This window comes from Bombyx mori, chromosome 1 (assembly GCF_030269925.1).
Source record: "Bombyx mori chromosome 1, ASM3026992v2".
NCBI classification, from domain to species: Eukaryota; Metazoa; Arthropoda; class Insecta; order Lepidoptera; family Bombycidae; genus Bombyx; species Bombyx mori.
The window spans coordinates 16,393,135-16,416,087 of NC_085107.1; the positions used below are offsets into that span (position 1 = coordinate 16,393,135).

Here is a 22,953-nt window from a genome sequence, read left to right on the forward strand (position 1 = left end):
TTGTGCCGCGCGACCTTCAAATCTAATGCTCTTCACGTTCACATCAGTAGATTAATTTTAATTTGCGACTTCAATATCGTATTTCATAAAAATCGAATTCCTTACTATTAAACGTAATTTTCGTTATCTTTCAGTGATTCATCACAATGTATTGAAACTTCTCCGTAATTTAGTTGAAACGCATTAACCACTAATATTATAATTTGTTTGTTTTTTAACCTGCCTTCGTTATTTGAATCATGAACCGCGACCAATTATGTTAATAGCAAATAGAAGAATTGTTGAGAAAATTAATATGTACCCAAGCACTTGTCTTGCGTTGTTTAAGTGCTTAGCCTATACCTCAGCTCGTAAGCAACAACATGAATGTCGCCGCCCACCTTGACATCTGAAGTCGAAGTCTTAGTTGTTTGCGAAAACGATTGTCAAATTATTTGAACGTAGTGTATGTATTTTAAAGTTTCGCTCTAAGATTAAAACATAATTTCTTTAAAATTTAGACTACCAGTACACTGAACATGGTCGTTATTTACGTTTGTATGATACCAAAGTTTTCCATAACTGCTGAACTTGAGTGTTTTTGAATCTTTAGCTGGAGCCTTAATTCAACTCTATCTGATATCGAAATACCTCAAACTCAACCGTTTTATGTAGAATTGTAAGGAAGGTACTGGTGGTAGGATCTCTTGTGAGTCCGCGCGGGTAGGTACCACCACCCTGTCTATTTCTGCCGTGAAACAGTAATACGTTTCGGTTTGAAGGATGGGGCAGCCGCTGTAACTATACTTGAGACCTTAGAACTTATATCTCAAGGTAGGTAGCGCATTTACGTTGTAGATGTCTATGGGCTCCAGTAACCACTTAACACCAAGTGGGCTGTGAGCTCGTCCACCCATATAAGCAATAAAAAATAAAATAAAAAAGTGACGAAACGTCATGGGTCTGTTTTTGACGAAACTTGTTTGTTGGTTGCCTGGAATAGCTTTATGTCATATGCATATTTGTCATAGTGCTGCAGATTGTACACGGTCGTAACCTAGCAATTGTAACTGTTCTGAGACGGCTCACGTCGATTTGCGAAACGTTTGAAATGCAGTCATATGCGGCGAGACCAGAGAACGATTGCCCTTTGTACTTTTGAATAAAGCGAATATACATTCAGTACCGACTACATATTTTCGAAATCTAGTCAAATTTTAAGTGAAAAAATCATTTTTAAGATGAATTAAAAATGAAATTGGTAGGTACTGCCAAAGATAATACCATTGAATTTAATGCCCAAATGACAATGTGAATAAAATCATTTTTTCAATGGGAACGCGTAGAGTAAGTAGTAGGTAGGTACATAAAAAATTAAACTTCGATAAAACATGCTATTCCAAATCCGTAAACGAGATTTGACAAATATATAATACTCGTAATAAAAAAAAAACAGCTATCTTACCAAACAAAATTTCACTTTTCAATCACGCATTATATTTTTCGAAAGTCAAAAACTGGCAGTATAATTAAGTGCGAAAACTGATTGCCATCATCAGCCTTATAAAAAAATAAAATGGTTATGGCCCACTTACAAAAGGTCTGTAACGGGATCACTTTTACTTGAATATGTATGTATATCGAAGAATGGTTATCGGCGGTTACCTCATTCTATCTACGTAATTCATTCTTCTCGGATAACCCAGGGTTACGATTTGTGGATAACGCGATGAGCTTGTGTATAGTAAAATAAAGGAACAGACAACTCAAACGACAACATGTTTTTGTATTAGCTGTAGTTAGTATAGAATAAATGCGAAAAAAAAAACACGATCGTAATTCACTAAAAGAAATACCCTAAAATTTCACGTCATTCATATAACGAGAGACGCATGCAATGATTAAGGAATGTAGTAAGCGGCGCAATAAATTTTTAGTGACTCAGATCTGCATACTTTTTGAATTTCTCTAACCTTGAAAATGTTGTTAATATTCTTATTTTGGATGGGAAAATATTTGATCCGATAAAGATAAAGCTGCATGCTATCTGTAGTCGTTTTGATTTTACTCCTGGGACCCTCACGCGGTCACATCAAAGTGCTTTGCCGCTCTATGCGCATTTTACTGACTGATTACCAGGGTCAATGTTGTTGTTATCAGCAGCGAGTGTTTTCTAGTATTTATTTGTTGTAAAACAGCAATAATATTTATTTATGTTTATTTTTCACTTTCTTCTCTTTTTTCCTCAAATACAGTGGCAAAGCAAAGAATGATCTGTAAATAAATGTGTTTGAATATATGTAAATCAATATGGTATCTCTTTTCGAAGAGTTAGGTCTCAGGTCAACCAAGTTTGCTAAAATTAATTGATTATATTGTTATCGTTTCGTGTCAGACATTAAACCGGAACGTCATTGGGTAACTTGAAATATTACTAAAATGTTAAAAAAAATATTATATAAAATAGATATGTACCGTTTTGTTATTAAATGAAAAGTATTAAGTTTTGTACAGAAGGAATAAACTTTGAAATGTGATTAGAAAATCAAATATGGAAAATACAAAATATAAAAAAAAAAATGCATAAATGCGGGAACGGGCTTGCGGATCATGCTGTAAAGTGTTTGCTGCAGCCCACAACGTGAATGTCGTGATTCACTATTACCTGTAAATTTCTGACCCTTTAAACTGGAACCGATGATTGCTTTGCCACAAAAAGAAGGTGGATGGTGGTAGCTACCGGCGCGGGATTATAGTCCGCCATACCACAGCAAAAAAAAAAAAACTATCGAATAAATTCATGTTTATTTTCCAAAATACTAACTATATTCAATTAACAAATATAGAATCAGAACATTTTTCCGAAAATCGTATTTGTTCGGTCTTATTTGTTTTTTTTTTGCCTTTTTCTTGGGGTCTGGTCTAGACTAATTTTGAGGTAAATTATTAAAATTGCTGCAAATATCTCTTCAATACCTTAGGACCAATTACTATTTGAAATGTTTACTTTTAATAGTTGAATATCATGTTTCCAACCTTGATAAACATTATTTACTGTTACGGCTTCCATCAAGTTTTTTCAATTGGTATTCAAACGGAAGAAAAAGGTGCCAGGATCAGACTCACATATACATTTTACGTGGCCAATACTTTTTAAGTTATGGTTATTAACCCAAAATAGCTTCGCAGACAGTGTTGATGTGTTAATTAGGGAATTGAAGTTTAATTTTCTGACAACGGGCTCCGATTTTTGTCCATTCGTTTTGACTATATTAGAAACTCTTCATTTAATATTGTAATGACAAATTTTAAAAGGGAATATACTCGTATGTAAATAGCTGTTACAATCGATGTAGTTAAATTGCCTGTTGATTTAATATCTTTTATACTCAATAAGTTGTCACCGATGTGAATACGTTTATGTCTATATTGTTCTGTATGTTTCGTAAGATGTCTTCTGGTGTCTAGATATTTACCGCCGGAAGTTTAACAGCAAATATAGTCGCATTATTCTTTGACACTGGTTGTTCTTGTTTGTTGGTATCGAAGTTGTATTGGTAATTCACAAAGAGAATGTTATATTTCTACGGTCCTTGGATGTTAAAGAAAAATATTTATATTAACGAACTTGAAGATTACTTTTTGAAAATTTTCAGTGATTGATCTCTTAAAACTTCATTTTAGTATAAGAACTGTTAATTTTGCCTTTTCGTATTAACGTGATATCCTATCCGAAGCCAAAGTAATCGCAATAGTTTGAGCTTGTGGTTTTGTTATTAGATAATAGTAATTGTATTCGGTATGAATTATCCATCGGTTTTTTGATAAATATATAGAATTTGGGATATGTATCGTTCATCTGTTCTGTAACTCATTCAAATAACGGAACGTTTATTTATAGTTACATGTCCGAAAGCTGCGTTCTTCTACTCTTCTTTGGGGTATATAAACTTAAGATTTAAATCCGGGGTATGTGAGTTAGTTTGTTTTGAAATTAATTAACCTCAGACATAAACAACTCGCTTCGAAAACTTTCAAAACTACGGTTGCGACTTTATCCACAAAAAAGAAAGGTCGGAAATCGTGTAAACTGTCGGACTTAACGTTAGTTTCTTCGAGTGAAGACGATATCCAGGCTTTCAATACTCGGACACGAGCTTTATTTGAAAGCGTCAGTTTACGTAATAATATATTCATTTATGTTCGTTTGTAAATAATTAATTTGTTTAGACTTCCTTGCCACTCACTGTTCAAATGGACACGAAAGGATTTATTCTAATGAAATACAATACTAAGTCTGGCCTTAAATACTGTTACAAAGGAAAAAATAAAATTTCTATTGCAAATAACATTTATTACTTTTACAGTGTGTTAGTTTAATACATAAATATAAAACAATTTAAAGTATAAAAAGCTTATTCGAAGTGGTCTTCATTGGTTGCAATACAGTCCTTTAAACGTTGAAGCCAGTTATCAATAGAAGCACGCACTCTTTCCATGGGAAAAATTTTCACTGCCAATCGTACGGATTGTTTTAGGGACTCCAAATTATCATGGCCTTTAGAGCAAGCTGTACTCTCTAAAACTGATCATAAATCATAATCCAGCGGATTAAGATCTGGGCTAGACGACGGCCAGTCTTCAGCTCTGATGAAGCCTGAAACGTTCGTTTCCAACCAAGACTGCGTAGACTGAGCTTTGAACATGGTGTTGTTAAGGGGGTTCACTACCTTCTCAAGAATGGTATCTTGATACACTTGTGCCGATGTTTTGATAACTTCACAAAAGTATGGCTTAGTCACTCCTTCATAACTAATACCCCACCAAACCATCACTGAAGTCGGAAAGTGCCCACGTTGCACTCTGTCCACTAATTGGGAAGCTTCCTTAGAGCTTTGAGCATAAATACGGTCATTTTGTTTGTGAAAATGTTGCTCAGTTATAAAAAAATTCTCATCCGTAAACAAAATTTTTCTATGACCACCCTTTGCGTACCGCTTCAGTAGTTGTTTCGATTTTACCACCCTATTCTCTTTTAAATTATCAGTTAAGAAATTACCAGTACGTCTCTTATAGGCTGCAAGTCCTAAGTCATCTTTTAAAATACGCGACATGGTTCTAGGTGCTATCTTCATCTCCCGAGATAAAATCTTTTGCTTTCGGACAGGATTTCTTCCAATTCTTTCCCTTACTGCTTTGACCACCTTTTTCGTACGAACACTACGTGGACGGCCAGATCTTTTTCTGTGACAAACAGAGGAGGTCTCATTGCACCTATTAATAGCCCGGTACACAAACATTTTACTAATACCAAGCGTATGGAGAGTTTTAAAAATTGCATTTGGCTCCATACCTACTTTGTGTAATGCAATCACAGCGATTCGGTTCTCTTTATCACCCCACTCCATTTTAATATTGCAAAATATTGTAAAATGTATTGGCGTCAAAATGAGAAAACTCAATGAGCAATCATATAAAAATGACAGATTCTGAATTCAAATGTAATATTTTGATTATTTTTAATTGTAACAGCATTTATGGCCAGACTAAGTATAATAGTTATTATCATTTATTATTTCGTTATTTTATAAAGCTTGCTATCGCAGAACATCATGATATATTTCTGTTGTGATTTTTTTTATTGCTTATATGGGTGGACGAGCTCACAGCCCACCTGGCGTTAAGTGGTTACTGGAGCCCATCGACATCACGCAAATGCGCCACCCACCTTGAGATATAAGTTCTAAGGTCTCAGTATAGTTACAACGGCTGCCCCACCCTTTAAACCATAACGCATTACTGCTTCACGGCAGAAATAGATAGGGTGGTGGTACCTACCCGCGCGGACTCACAACAGGCCCTACCACCAGTATTAGAAATAAATATGTTCCGAACCATATAAAAATTACAATGTGAATGCTATCCTAATTTGAACCCTAATTTGAAATCTATGGTCAGAGTTCCAGGTGCAATGAAAAAAAATTGAAATATCCTGATAGAATTTTAGATCTGTTCTATGGCTTGGAAATTGTCAATGTTAAGTGTAATATGAGATCACCTCTGATTCTGATTGGACGCAAAGACTAAAGTCATAATAATTGGTATAATATGCCTACATAAGTAACTCAAGATTCGATTATAGATACCAAGTGTAAGAGCTATGCACGAAAAAAAATCAGTTTATTAGATCCTAGCCAAAGTGTTTAGATTAGATACAAATATGTAAATTTCCTTGATCTCTGGTTTGGCTGTATGACGGTTTTATTATGTGAGTTTTACCGGATAGAAAGAAACAACAGTTGATCACATCCAACATTTATTAATTTAAAATTCAACATCAATGGAATAAACTTGTCATACAATAGAAGTATATGACGTTTTGAAGTTAAATTACTTTTATTTAATACATACGAGTATAATATATAGCTTTAAGTTTATATAACATTACGAATTTGCCATAGAGTTTAAAGTTCTCATATGTTTACGTAAATTTAAGAGTAAATTATGCTACATCGAATGTACGATTCTTTGTGAATAAAGTAACAGTGACATTGTTACTTTCTTTAAATTTATTATGTTGAATTTCCATATGACAGCGCTTAGCACGTTAAATATACATTAGTATTTAGTATATAGTACGAACATTAATCAGTAGGTTTTAATGTGATGTTACATGAAGTTTTTGCAAATTACACTTAATGCAAAGAACGTTAAAATACACCAATATCCAATATACATATATGAATTTTATTTTATACCGACGAAGCCTTCGCTTAAGATCAAATTGATTTTGAAAAGTTAAGATTTTGCTAATATCTAATGCATATAATACTAACACGTAATTAACAATTATATAGACTATCGACTATCGACCAATTGTCGCATTGTTTAATTTTGATGTTTAGAAATCAAATGCTCTAATATCTTATATACACTTCTGAAACATAATTATCAGTTTATGATACTGGATTTTTATTACACCAACTATCTTATAACATATGTGAATAACTACAATGTGAAAAGACAAATATTGAATCTAATCCTTTTTACATTACACATTATATTGAATGCAAGGTTATTATAAACTACATAGACGAAAATACTAAATTTAAAACGACAATGGTAATCTTAAATGCTAATTTTAAATAGGTAACAATTACTATCAATAGGATTAGGTAATTTGGATATTTTAAAGCAGAACTCTATATGCTTTAGGGAACACCTTCATTAAAAACTAGAAAAGACATCTAGAAATATACGATTTTGGGCAAATATTTATCTACAATAAAATAAATGAGACTCAAAATTAAATCACTAACCTTTGGGACGAAAATATGTAATTAGAGCCTGAACAATAATTGGGTAAAATTTTAACTCTAAAATCTTATTCTAACACCTTTTTTTTCGTGTTTTTTAATTTGCTTCAATGTATTATGGCCTACACATTTCGTCCGTTAGATCGCCTGGTTGTCATGATTCTCAATTTATCATGATTTTCAAATTAATATTTATGAATGGCATTTGAGAAATGATGTTTATAACACACATTGCCTACTAACTCTTTATCTAGTGGAAAATTTATGATTTTCAAAACAAATATGATTTAGTTATTCTGAAATGGACTGATTATAATTATAATCGAAATGGTACTTTAAAAAATACTCCACAACATGGTGACACGGTTTTCAAATACAGCTTACTAAGTGATTGTATACGTAATACAATAAAAATATAAATAAAATATAAATATGCTCTACGGTCAATATTCTATGAACCGTGATCTTATTCAAATAACACAAATGCCTCTTGTTATCGCTTGAGATGACACAATCAGTAGTCTCAGCTAAACTTTAAAATTAATTACAAAATAATTATTTACAACTCAGTGTAATAACCCCATTTCAACACAATCGCTCTACATATAATAAAAATAAAGTATAGTCATCAAAAATAATATCACAGCAAATAAAATTTTAAGCATAAACATGCGTAGCCGTTGTCTCATCAGCTTGATGTGAGAACGGTGATGTCATCCGGTTACACAAGGATCCAAGTCCAGGTAAAAGTTACCAGTATTCATAGCCGGTGGCCGCAGGGGACTCTGGGAACGGTTCGCAAATCGAGCTTCATTTCTGCCAACGTGGACCGTTACCTGCGGCCACGGGGCTAGCACTCAACCTTGCTTTATAGTAGACGTCTCTACAGAGTCAACATTATGAGGTTTGGCAGGCAATGGTCGGTTGATCATTTTACGAGATGATCCCGAAGATGTTGTTGATTCATGAGAGCGTGCAGTCGAGGAAGAAGGTGGGCTGCCAGTGGAGCTGCTGAGAGATTTTGCCGAAGGGCTTGAAACACCGCTAGTATTCATGACAGCCCGTAAATATGGTCCACGCGGCATCGCTTGTTCTCCAATTACATCCGGCATGGCACCAAGCAATCCTCGTTTTTCTCGTTCGGGGTTTGTTATTTCCGCGTACAAGTGTACTGCCATATCTTGAGGTTCAAAATACTCGTGGGCCAAAGCGGTTTCTCTGTTGTATGGTGAAAGTGGCGAAAGTTTATCTAAAGATGGAGTTCGTGTGCCCACGCTGACCATTGTCTTATTGTTTTTCCCTAAACGTGGGGCCGTGTTCTGGAATGGAAGTTCATAGATATTTTCCTCTACATCAATCAACGTCGGAGTGTTATTCCTTCCACCGTTTTCTTGTAGCTTGGTCATCTCGTACAAGTGTTCTATCATTTCTCGAGCCTCAGTGTAGTTATCTGGATTATCTAATTTTTCTTTCAAATTTTCTAATAATTCCCTAGTTAATTCCTCGGGTAATGTTTGGGTTGTTTTATCAATAACTGGAACAGTTGCTTCGTCCTGTAGGTTTGATTCTTGAATGATTTCCTGTGGAGTACGAGGTTCATTCAATCGATGTCTTTCCGAGTATTCGTTTACTGATAATTGAGAAATAGAACGCGCATTATCAAGCCCCGCACTTCCATTACAGAGGCAAATCCTTGAGCAAAACGCACCGCAACTTGAGTTTGTCGATAGAAATGATTTGATGTTGACACAATTACCACGTCGTCGTAGACATTTAATGAAACTCACGAACATTGCAATTATGACGCATATGAGACATGTGACAATAACTATGCCAATAATTTTTTTGTCTCTCTCGCTTATACCGCTTTCTTCTTGGGTATTTTTATGAGGAAAGCGTGGGTTCTTTATCTCTACTAGCTCTCCTTCTGATTTGGTTTTAAAGGTTTCACATTGAACCGTTGGTTTTTCAGTGCATACGCCATCGAGAAATTTTTTGAATAACATGTTCTGTTCAGGTTCGTTAAAGCAACGCGCGAAGAATTCATCGACAGTACAGTAACTCTCAAATTCGTATGGTTCTATTGATACCACGTTAAGGGATCGTTTTAGTACTTGACTAATGTTGCAGTGGCATCGTTCACCATAGTAATTATTTTTGTATTTAATGCTGTTAGCAGAATGAGCTTCTGCTTGACCTATAAATCCTAAACTATTCGGATGTATCGTTTCAATTTCGTTGTCCACAAAAGTTAGTTCGTGTATAGCTGCATCCGGAGCGGCAATCGCATTAGGTACCAGTTCGTCGAATGAGTTTTTCTCCATTCGTAATTTGTTCCAGGAAGACAACTCGAATCCTCTCTCCATAAATTTATGGAATTCGGTGTTGAGGATGATCACAGATGCTACTGTGGTGTTGATAGCACCGGTGTTGATATTATCGAGCCTGAAATTCACAAATATAAAATGTTAACTATAACACTTTAATTGCTGAATTCAGAAAAGGGTAATTGAATCATCAGAACAACAAAAGTTTTGGTGCCTACTATTTACAAAATTAAGATAAATAATTTTTACCGTGAGTCCGATATGTTGAGGTTTCCTACTGCGGAAAGCAAAGCCTTGGACGCCAACTGTTGAATTCGACAACCGATGAAGTGCAAATGATTGATAAGGGACTTTTGAGTAAATGCTTCTTCTTCAATCAGATGGAAAGAGCAGTTGACTGCCATCACAATATTGTATGTGTTCGCTGAAAATGCACCGGTGCGTATGCCGTGCACCTCTATCGATTCCATAGTAATTCTAGCAGCGGACGACCCAAATGTTTGAGTAGGAAATTCTGGGACCGTGAGATTTTTTAACTCAATCTGAAAAGAGAAAATAATACATTGGAGAAAGCAATCAGAAATAAACCTATAAGTGTTATTAAAATGGATAAATTCGCCTCAAGAATCAATTCGCGTATTAAAATTCGCTAAAGCGCGTTGAAACACAATAGTTATAATACTGACCGACATGCCAGGACCATGCTCGCCGACATTGGCTGCTGTGTTATCTAACATAAACGCTCCTGGTCCCAAGTCAAGCTTTCGAACATCTATGATGTTCATCGTGAGAAGCCAGGAGAATGCCTCTCCTTCGAGTGAAACGAAATCGCAATTTTTGATCGTCACCGAAAGTGGACCTGTAATGAGAATGCATTATTTAAAACGATGCTCCAAACACCTTCAGACTTACTTACAAATGATCCTCAGTTTCCAACACGAAAATGGAAACAATAATATGTATGATCTAATTAGCGAAATATTTTTATATATTTCGAATTTCAATAGAGAGATGCTTATAATTATTTTATCTATACTAATATATAAATCTACAGTGGTTTTTTACGGATGTTCCGTTATAACTACTGAACCGTGCATCCGATTGATTTTAAACTTGGTATCCATGTAGAAAATACATGTACTTAATAGATAGGCTAATATTTATATGAGTGTTGGACTCCCTACATCAGTGGCGGGGGTGTTAATGATGAGAATCTTTGTGGGGGTGAGAAATAATAATGTTAATTTTAAATGCCCAGCAAAGCGGACGGGTACAGCTAGTGTCTTACAAAAACAACCAATGATTTACTTTTCAAAACTATTGTCTAAAATATATTACAATATTTAACAGCGGATCTTCTTGTTTTGTGAGTCATTATCCTGTTGCACGAATACCAAGTCGGGGAAACGGATGTATTTTTAGAAGAGAAACCGCGGACGGACGCTCCCTGCCGTCCACCTATCGCCTTGCTGTCCTCGATTTGAAATATGTTTAATATCTTTTTTCATTGCTCATGTTTTTAATTAATGCTCTTTTAGGCATACATAATTAATTCTAAGTTTCTAAGCTGCTACAAGAATCCCACTGACCATTAGAACTTCGATTTCAAAACTTGGGTATTTACCGTAAACAACTATGCTTTGTCCAGTCGCGAAGATCTCTCGTGTAAATTTATAAATTTTAAACCTTTAAGATGTTTATAGGTCTTCTAAGATTGGTCTCTATACAAATCCAGATAAGATTGCATCGCATCCGATACAACTGGTTCCCAACAACCTGCACTTAGGACGTCTACAAATGTAGTATTTATATATCGAGTTGATAATTGAAAAAAAACAACAATCATACACATTGTTAGGGGCTGTAAATTGTTTGTTACTACCACACCAACTTCTATTAGATTAATATTCTGTTGGATCAAAGAATAGAAAAAGATATGATTTTATTCAAATTACTAGGAGGGTGGAGGTAAATAAAATAAAAATTAATAAAAATTTCAATTATTATTACTGTAATACACTGTAATGTTATTGTGCGAGTATTTAAAATGGGGTAGCGTTAGTTTGAAGCGATGAAAGGTAACAGGGGAATGTCGACACTATAATCTAAATGTCACCACCGATTCTCAAACATTTATTTATTGATATGACGTCGAAGTCTTTATTAAATACGAACAATAGCTTTCAAAACAGATAGCTTGGTTGCTTTGGGATGCCCGAATAATAAGGTTGGTGACATTTATTATACTTATACCATTTCGACCTCAGGATGAAATAAACTGTTTTAGACATAATAATAATTTTACTAAAAACAAATAATATCTAAATACGAAAATTCGCTTTTACAATGATATTCGCGTTTGCAAAACATCAAATTGTTAATTTAATATGAAAACATCGTACTATTAAGTGTGAAAAATGTTGTTGAGCCATAAAAAGTTTAAATGCATTAACCACGTGTAATTTACATAGTAAGAAAGTTACTCGTAGCAAACACGTTTCTCTTAAAACATTTTTGAAATAAGATAAGCTCATGGTGCTTTTTGAATGAGGATTTGGATATTGATTTGCAGAGGTTGGCAACTATTCGGCTGTGGCGCATAGTTTGGTTAACAATTAATAGTAGGCATGATGAGGACAAGGAATCATACTACTCACTGATAAGGACGTTACTCGATTCGAAGACAAGAAAACAAAACAAAAATTATTTTAACAAAAACAATTACCCTATTTGAACTATTAATCAGCATAAAAGGGTACACATAGTGATTGTCGATGTGTTTAGGCGGAAAAGGCATACAGAAATAGTCCAGAATTAGTCATCACTAATGCGCAGTGCTACCGCGATCTTTATCGCTTACACTTGGTCATACTTTGAAGTTTCAAACATGAACGGTAATGCCTACACCGCTATGCATCCATGTATCCAGCTTTTTTATTATAAGATATAAATATAAAAAAAAACATTGGATCGGAAAAAGTTTAATTGAATTATTCTTTGTACTATACGAGTATACCTTTTCATGTTAATGGTATATGTGTACTTCATACTCAATTTTTATGAACAAATTATTGAACAATTAACATTTATCTTTCTGTGTGGAACCACGAGAGATACCTACCTCCGTTAGAAACACTTGAATTTTTAGCTTCGTGTAAGTTTGGAAATATGTAGTGTATTTCGGGAGATAGTAAACATTTCCTGAATGCCAGCATAGAAGTAATACTCCCGCAGAGCTAACCTTTCGGTTATATTCATAAACTACACCAGCAGGTTCTAATAGCAATCATGCTAATTAGCGAAAAAAACAAAATTGTTAATTCTAGTCACTTACATTTTGGTATTTCGAGGAGCCATATCAATGTCTAGATGAAAGCTATGAATTTATAATTGAATAATAAAATATTTATGATAATTTAATAATTTTATTATGTCCTTGAAGCTATTATATATCAAACATGACAATATTTAGAATGAAATAGTCAACTTGCTTTCTTGTTTCGCATTTATATCTGGCTAATATAAATTGGGTTCTTGCCTTCCGAATCGACCTAGTATATGTATAAAAATACATTGAAGGAAATAGTTGAATAATAATCGTTTACGGCCTGCCGGTATGTAAATTGGTGATCAGAAAAAGTTTTAATGTTTTTTTTTCCGTCTGAGCGATTCGTGCGTCATAATTGTCACAGCTTCTGTCCACATGTCGCCATGGCGCATCGATGCGGCGCATTGCCCCTACTACAGAACTACAGACAAACGCTTTAAATGAATAATACGTTTGTATTGAAGTATTGGAATATGTGGTAGATAATCTTCTCTCATAATGAACGGTTTTGTTGTCTGCGACTCACAGACTTTCTTCCACGAAGGCGAGATAATTATGTTTGTTTATTATGTATTTCATATGACCCTAAATGATAATTCAAATAGAGAGATAGAATTCACAACTTGCGTTATCAGTTAAAAGATCCTACTGGGTTTCTGCGCGTTTATAACAGGCATGCGGGTCTGACACAAAAAAAATGTTTGAAACAATTTTGTATTACATTGAATCTAAAATCATGCTGCAAGCTGTCAAACAACGTAAATTCTTTTAAAACGTAATAGGATATTCGTAATAGAATTATAAATCGTATAAATGAGTCGACTATTATCAAAGCCGGCAATGTGACTTTTGGACAATTATTGGTAAATCAGAAAAACGAATTATTGACTTTGTATTCCATTGGCAGTCACAAAACTCTTCTGAACGACATCTTAGATAAATAACAGGTTAAGTATTAACCTTTATTTAATGCCGGTTTTGAACCGTATTCTTTGAAGGAGACGATTATATTCAAATCAATCTGTATTGACATATCAATAACATTTTTTTGGCCAAATGCACAGATTGCCACCTTTGATAATAGACGACTCAAATAGGAACAGTATATAGTACATTGGAATAATGGAAACTAAAAATATGACAAACTAAACACAATTATACCATTTTACGGTCTCGTCATAAAACTAAAAGCGAATAAAGTATGTTTACTACTTTGTGTGTTTAATTACATTTACAGTGTAAATAAATGTATTTTAGTTTACGAAATAAGTGCCAATGTATAATATACAAAGTATTTTTCTCACGGGATCGTGTTCAGTGTTAGTGCACGTTAAAACCACTTGTAAAACACAAGTAGCTGCTGGTACTGGAACCAGTTCTACTTACGTTTACATCCTACCGCGCTGTTCAGAACGCTAAACAGTCAACATGTTGCGTAAATTACATTCACAAATATTTCACAATGTCTACCAATAAATGGTTTTCGTCTTAAAACGCCAACAAATGTTCTTAATTCGTTTATTTTTACATTATAATATAATTTCGTCGGTACCTCTGCGTTTTTTTTTTTTATATCTTAAATAATTCAAGAATTGACTAAAACGCAATCAATCAGCGGAGTTTATTACTCGTAGCGATTTTTATATGCGCGATATTAGAACACTAAAGCTGTGTTGTGGGTGGACTACGTATTAAACACAGATCTGTTTGTCGGTAATAATAAAATAGTGAATACGGCCATCTAGTTCGAAATTGGACGAACGACCCGATAATCGTGTCCATCCGGTATTTGCGGCCGTCCAGACTCTCGACAAACCAGTTATCTTCACCTAAACGATTGTGTTGTGACGCTTGCATTGCCTTCTAACACACGTACCTAGTGTAAGTGTTGAGAGATTCACGCGTCAGTCCGTTACCTATGTGTAATACAGTTTCTATACAATGCATTTTTGTCAATCGGGAAGCGAGACCTCGATCGGCTCATTATGTTTATTAAGCTCAAATATTTCGGCTTCTGTTTAATTTAACATTGAAGAAATCAATAAACAGATGTTAAGAAAGTACAATAAATATATTTAGAATTGGTATTTAACACTTAATTTAAAAATGTAAAAGTGTATCCTTTGTGAATGAGAATTTATTTCCAATAACAATCCGTTATCGGTTCTATTTAAGTTTCGTTTTATATAGAGACATAAATCTATAAAAAGTGTGTTGTACATACTACCGATGTTTCGTACGTAAATATATTCTGCGGAGCGGGTAGTGATAGAAAACACGTGGTTTAAAGTATGTAGTTTTGCAGGCAGATCACGTTCACTGGTGATGTAAACCTCTGTAATCTTTCATAAATGTTTATGGAAATTGCGTTAAATGCAATTGATTTACGAGTAAACATTGTATCAATCAAATAATCAAAAACTAAAAAAAAAACAATTAAAATTTGGTTTGTACTGATTCAATAACGGATAATCGTTTAAAATATTTGGCCACACGATGTAAGAAATGAGTCGACTATTAACAAAGCCGGCAATGTGACTTTTGGACAATTATTGGTAAATCAGAAAAACGAATTATTGACTTTGTATTCCATTGGCAGTCACAAAACTCTTCTGAACGACATCTTAGATAAATAAAAGGTTAAATTAATACTTTATTTAATGCAGGTTTTGAACCGTATTCTTTGAAGGAGACGATTATATTCAAATCAATCTTTATTGCCATATCAATAACATTTTTTTGTCCAAATGCACAGATTGCCACCTTTGATAATAGACGACTCAAATACGTACACGGACATATTTGGAGGAACACGAAGAAATATTTCATTTCTTTTCTTATAGTTTGTTGTGCGCAAAAATACCCACACGGGCAGTTGCGACTGTCCTGTCTATGTCCTGTCCACTGCGAAATTCCACTGCGTTTCGGCTTAAAGGGTGAAACAATCGTTATATGTATAAATAATAATACGAGGGCTTCATCCATATTACGACGTTTATTAACTCCGGCGACCACCTAACACCAGAAGAGCCATGAGCTCCTTAGTCACCGCCACAAATAATCTTTATTAAGAGGAACAGTAATATAAACCACTTTAAAACTTGAGATTCTGCAGTGCATTTTGAAATAAAAACCGCGTAGCTAAACTAAATAACCTATTTTATTGTCTTGTTAAGTTATTTTGGTAGTGAATGTAGCTTGTATTCACAGAACTACGTAGGTTTATTAATATGCAGAAAGTAGTTCAAATATATACAGAAATATTTTTGCCGTATGGAAGATAAAACTCACACAAATATCTATAAATAAGATAAATAGTTTTTTTGGATAAATATTTTTTTTAATTGCTTAGATGGGTGGATGAGCTCACAGCCCACCTGGTGTTAAGTGGTTACTGAAGCTCATAGACATCTACGACGTAAATGCGCCACCCACTTTGAGATAAGTTCTAAGGTCTCAAGTATAGTATATAAAACTATATTATATACTTAACTGCTTACTATACTTAGTAAGTATGTATATACAACGGCTGCCTCACCCTTCAAACCGAAACGCATTGCTGCTTCACGGTAGAAATAGGCAGGTTGGTGGTACCTAGCGGCGCGGACTCACAAGAGGTCCTACCTCGTACCAGTAAAAAATGCTTGTGTATAAATTTATGTATAAAAGGATATTTTTTATATCACTTGCGAAGAAATACGAGAATATAGCGTAGTTGATGATGGATGTATATCGTCTCTCATCAACGTCATGAATATTAGGAGCATAGCCGATCCGTCAACTGTTGCGGGCTCTTTCAATTCTCGTTTCAAGGAGGGTGCCTCATAGTGGTCAGAAAACATAGTAGGGGGCTTCATTCGAGGGACGAACGTACGGTACGGAAGGCAAATTGCAAGAATGATCATGGAAAAGTCATAGAACGCGGCTGTTAGATGGCGATTTCTGTTATGTTAAAAGATTAGATTATCTTAGACAACGCTTATCTTAGACCAGTTTATCTTAGACCACGCTTCCAGAAAAACTGGTGCCTGGTCTATCACTACTCTCCCAAATTAACATTCGCGTGAGAATGCATGTCATAGGAAGATAGCATATCAATGGAGGCGAGGAGGGAACCGAATCTACTGGAACACCATTGTTAATGGTCATGCTATGTGAGTAGGAACCCTCGTATTCTAAATTGATTCACTGTCCCTCTATAATGCTAACGATCCACTTGCAAAGTCCCTCAGATTTTCGAAGGTAACTGCGACAGAAATGGTCTTCAGTCAATATCAGCACCTTTCGAAAGTTTTCGATTTATCAAAGCTCACAACTGATGCTTGCATAATCATTCCAAGTGTGGTAAACACCGCTGGCTGAACCTGGTAGAATCCGATGAAAGTGTAATAATATAAGTTATCTAGAATCTCCGATCCAACTAATAAGTGGTCCGGTAAATAAGGTAGACGTTCCAATAACTACAAAGTATTTAAGAAATATCTAATATGTTCGTGCCTGCACGGAATTGTACAGAAATTGTATTTAAATCCAGATTTAACAAAGTTCACATTAAACCAGTTACTATGGACATAGAAAACTAGGTCGCAATTTGCAGCTGATACGGGTTTACATTCGCACTGTTGCAGGAGGTCATTTTAGAATAGCTTACCTTCAATGTTGCTGAAAGTCCTCTCTTCGATGCGAACTAGATCAACATTGTCTATATCAAGATACATGTTGACTACGTTGATATTGACTGCTGCGAACTTCCTCATGACTAGAAGTTTCGGCCCAGTTACATGTATTTGGCGGGCGTCCTTGAGTCTTGACAGGGAGTTCATGCCGAACATGACAGCTTCGGCTCCGGTTATAATTAGCTCGGTTGTTGAATCTGGCAGATCACCTTCCAAAACGTCCAGTTTCTGGGGAAACATATGATTCAAAATTAAATTTTGTATGAGAGGGAAAAAAATATAGTACTTACAATAACACTGTTTTTATTACTTATTGATTTCACTACTTATGTAGTAAAGGAAGTGAAATGATAGTACGGCGTATCGTGAGCCTACGCCGATGGGTACCATCATTTTACCCATATCTGCCACGAAGCTGTCAATTTACTCATTAATTTCTTCAGTCAGTCATTATCTGTATCTCAGGCTTGATGGAAACGTTGAGGTCGTGGTTCTATGGGCTCCGATTACCATGCAACAACCAGTGGACAGCTTCTTTTATTATATAAAATGTGTATAAATAATACAATGACATCATCGAGGTAGTTGCCATGTTCTTATCATGATTTTATTACGACGAGATCTTTAGGGCCACCAGATGACCCGAGCTGGTCTTCGATCGTCTTAACCTAATACTTAATAATTTATTTTAGCAGGGGCTACGTTCAGTGTGTTATCGAACACATTATTGTCAAATTTAAATTTTAATTAGGAGCATTGCTTACTCTACTGATAAGACTGTCAGTAATTGAAAGTCCAGCAACGATGCGTTACTTATGTATTTTATTTTATCCATAGCAACATTTTAGACCAAACACAAGTTTTTTGATTTATGTTTCGATCACTCTGCTGGTGGTATCACGCTAAGGGGTCTTATATGAATACGACTTACGATTTAATTAAATTACCATTTACGCAGGAAAAATTTAAACACCTCTTCTGAAAAAGAAGCGGTTTGAATTCGGAGAAAAGTGATTAATTAATAGGTGGTTTAATCATACCAATTAAATAATTAGATAAAGAATAGAAGACAGTGCTTAGGTAAAAGCAAATGTTTGATAGAAAATTTGTAATACATTTGTTTTCAACAATTGCCCTTTTTGTATGTGCCGTACATTTTTGAGAATTTCATTTCTTAAATGCGTATGTATCTATTATTAACCAAACGAATTCTTGTGTATTGTTATCGAAGAGTTATGTTGTGGCGACTGTTACAGATAACGCTCAGTATATACACAGATATAATTGTAGATAACGAATATGACTCACCGTTTTCTTTGATTGTTGAACGAACAAAGGCTTGTTGCCTCAAAATATTCTTAAAACATTGATTCAAGTGTATGACTAAGGTTATATATGTATGTATAATGTGTCATTTTTTGTAATCGCTTTTATTTATTCACTTCAATTGTGATGCGTGAATTATCTATAAAGCGCTTTTTTGAAACAGAAAATCCTAAACAGACTAGGTATTTATCGCTGCTCTAGTGCACGTTAATCTCATCAACGAACAAAATATTGATGTATTTGCGGTTTTAATTGATGTATTGAGTTATGGTGTCGCTGCACCGCATATCATATCAACAGGACACCACTGGGCTGTCCGTAATGATTCCATTGATATAAAAGTTTTGTGTGTGGGTAAAAGTGTTTTTGTTGTTGTTGTTGTTGTAATAGTATTTATAATTTTGTCGAGTTGAAGATTAAAGCGAACATTCGCGGATCTTTAATGCATCCAAATTAGAATGCCAATATTTGACAAATTACTTTGTTAGTCTTGTGGTTAGTAACCCTAAACTCTAATACGTGGTCCTGAATTCAATACTCTTCAGAATAACTGTCTAAATATGATGACATTATAACTGAATATTGTTTTGTTTCATTGCATTTCACAAAAACACAAGTAATAGCCATACTTGAAGCCAAAAAAATAAATACAAAACGGGCAGTTTCTTGATCAGAATAACTATTCAGTTTTTTTTAATCTTACCACCGTTACTTTTGACATCTGTTAATTAGGCTTTGTTAATAACACGGCAAGACAAAAGAAACTCAAGAAAAGCTCTTATATATGCAACAAGAGCTTTTACTTACGTATATTAAACATATTTCAAATTCAGTGTCCCGGTCTACGAGATAAAATTCTAGCTCGAGGCTGTTGAACGAGAAACTTTTTACTAAAGCTGTTTTTGATGATATTCGATCTTTTAAAATACCACCACAAAATTAGTAAGTAATCGCTGTTTGAACTAGGAACGTTTCTGTACAGATACAGAACACAATACTAGTTGTCTTATGAAACTAGATGATGAAAGTTTTTAAGTAAAATAAAACAAAAGGTGTAACATATTTTAATAGATTTCAAATTTAGTTTATAACTGATGTTTATTACGGAAGTTGTAATTCATAGTATATCTCAATGAATTTTCCAGTTTGTTTACGTTTCGAGCCTGGCGTACCTTTTATGATGCAATTTTTTTTCATTAACGTAGTGTGATGTTAACTTTTACTATGTGTGCTTCTCTTGTTGCGTATCGAATCTTGACTCACATTCGAATCTTTGCCGGGCCTTGTTTCGCAACGGCGACTTGCGTTTACCATTTTCGGAGTTGAAATCGATGGCCGCCAGATACGTTGCAGTCACTCCCAATTTTCGATTGGTTCAGAGTAATATACGTGTTCCCCTTTGAGAGCTACTTGCAGTTGAAAATAATTCTACAACTTGTCATTTAATGCGTTATGTATTATTATTATTCAAGTAGTTTTCCTTGCTTGGTGTCGAAGTAATGGTAGTTTCATTTCGTGAATTCTATTTATTTATATTACAATTTATTCTTTGAAATCTATACAACTTTTTCCTTACTTGCCGCAATTACATCTCTTTCACTAAAGTAGCAAGTAACTAATACAGTAGGATAGATGCTGGCTTAAAAATATTTGAATTATATTAATTAATTAAAAATTGGTAACCCGATTCGAGAAAGATCATTTTTGTTGTTAAATTGGTGTAAAACCTGTTCTCAAAGGTTCACGAGCGCGACACGTCACACCGGGCAAGCTTGTTTTAACGAATACGGCACTACATAAAATTATGGACAAGAACCAACAATCAATGGTGTATTTAAATTACGATTTAAGAGAATGTGTTTGAGAAGGTTGCATTTCGTGAAATTTCTTTTTCTATTAATGTTTGTGTTAGTCTAACGGAATGAAATAAATCAAACAACTTCGTCAGGGACCAATTTTTAAAAGTACAAAAAAACATAAATTTAGTTTATTCTTTAATGCGATTTGTTCATTTTATATTAGAAACAATTTAATAAGTAAAAAAAGTGTAGTGAATATTCATTAAAAAATGTCCACATACATATGTGGCCATTTATTGTAGAATCAAATAAATAATTGAGAAAAAAGCTAACGTCCAAATGTGTGCCAATGTCCCTGAAGAAGTTACATAAAATGCAGCTTCGATTACATATTGTGAGCCCCTGACGGGTCGATAGGTCAGGGATTCAACGTTTTAAATCACGACGGCTTTCACGCGAATAGAATAGGACAGTATAAGATGCAGTGCGAACTCGTATGACAATGTACAAAAATACATAACGGCCAGATTAGTCTAATTCTTTAAAATGTAGGTGTTATCGGCGGATGTCAAACACAATGCCCGGAGATCTTAGTTTCTCTGCAACGGGGCATAAGTCATTCTAAACAATAGATGGGCGCGATTCTCCGTTATGCTAATATAGTTTCCAAGCTTCGTAACTAAAATCCTCAACATGCAATAAATCATTTAAATTCTCATTAACTACACGCTATACTTTTTTATTACTACATATATGATAAATTTTAAGATCTACATTCAGCACTCTGATTTATTTTTGGGAAAATCTGAGTCTTTTTCGTGTTCCTAAAAATTCAGTTAACTTACTCGGCACGCCATAAATTGTTAAGCAGTGTTGCAATCCGCTATTAAGCGTCGTTCATACGCTGTTGTTAGTGAAAATAAGACATTATTATTATCTACAGACTGCTACGGTATCATTGACGATGACTGGTGGTAGTGTTTTTTATTAGTGCTAAGTCGCCAACGGAGCCCTTTGTCATCGCGACGTGAATGTTTTATTGTAGGTGTTTGCATTGCACGCTATGTATCTATTGTATTGTACAGTTCGAAACGAGCTAATATGCGCGGTCAGCGGGTCCCCTAGTTCCTTCGACTTAGATTCAGGGAAATAAGTGATTGTTGGAAATACGTATTTATAACGTAGCAAATGTATGTCATTTTCCGTTAATCTTAGGTTAGGTCTTTTAGCTACGGGAATAATTTCATTGTGTACACTGCATTTACATTTATGAGCAAGATTGACAAGTGATAAAACACAAATCTTTGTAACTTAGTAAGTCGACCTCGACTCTCTGGATGTTCACCTCGTTCATTGAGCGTCAATTAGTTGTGATTTGCGTCGTAAAGCTTTACAATGTGCAGTTATAATTATGGTGATTTCAATCTTACCCCGACCAGCGCATGGTCGTTTTTCCTTCAATACAAAAACGTTGAACTGAGACATACACGTATTGTTTGAGTCATAACGCAGGCGACTTTAATTTTTAAATTGAATGTTATTGCCAGTATATTTTTGTTTGTGATCTAGTTTTAATGGCTTAATCCAAATTAGGATCAATTTCTATAGGCATGTCAAAACTCACGCAGCATGCATTCGTATGTTTACATACATACGCTAAACATTGGATCTGTTAAATTGTTCATTCAATTTAATTATCCATTTAAAAAAAACCTTTATACAATATCATTCGTTATTGTTGGCATCACTGATATTTCATTGTTGATAATACAACACCGGTCTGACGTAACCGAGTTAATTATTGAAAATGGAACACAGTCGGGTTAAGTTAATGTTACTCTTGTAAATTTATAAATTACAATATTATAATAAATCGTAGTTGACTTGTACAGTAATAGCACTCTGACCTTGCGGCAAGACAATGGTGCTCAGGTCTAATATACGATTGGGTTTATAATTCTACTGTGGAGAAGGCTGTTTAATTTTCAATATTTTAAAATGCATTCCCAATCTCTTACTGACAGTAGATCGTCTTGTGAGTTTGCACGGATATTTACCACCAGCCGGCCTATTACCGTCGTGAAGCAGTAACGCCTAGCAAGAGCAGTGCTTCGCAGAATACACCACCGGATCGGAAACGCGACCCACTGAGAAGACCCGGCAAGAAATTCAGTGGGCGAAATTGCTTAGATGGGTGGACGA

The 22,953-nt window shown here is 34.7% G+C and overlaps 2 protein-coding genes across 4 annotated transcripts in view; one reads left to right on the plus strand and one right to left on the minus strand.

The window, feature by feature from the left end:
* LOC101743860 (E3 ubiquitin-protein ligase MYCBP2) overlaps positions 1-22,953 on the plus strand; it is a 153,689-nt gene that overhangs the window by 45,148 nt on the left and 85,588 nt on the right. The window lies entirely within an intron of this gene.
* Positions 6,279-22,953, minus strand: part of LOC101743708 (uncharacterized) — a 35,155-nt gene continuing 18,480 nt past the window's right edge. The window contains exons 2-5 of the mRNA XM_021352515.3: positions 17,602-17,854; positions 10,309-10,481; positions 9,872-10,164; positions 6,279-9,740 (exon numbers count right to left, since the gene is read on the minus strand). Coding sequence (XP_021208190.2) covers positions 8,153-9,740; positions 9,872-10,164; positions 10,309-10,481; positions 17,602-17,854 — 2,307 coding nt within the window. The 3' untranslated portion in view covers positions 6,279-8,152. The remainder of the gene's footprint in view (positions 9,741-9,871; positions 10,165-10,308; positions 10,482-17,601; positions 17,855-22,953) is intronic.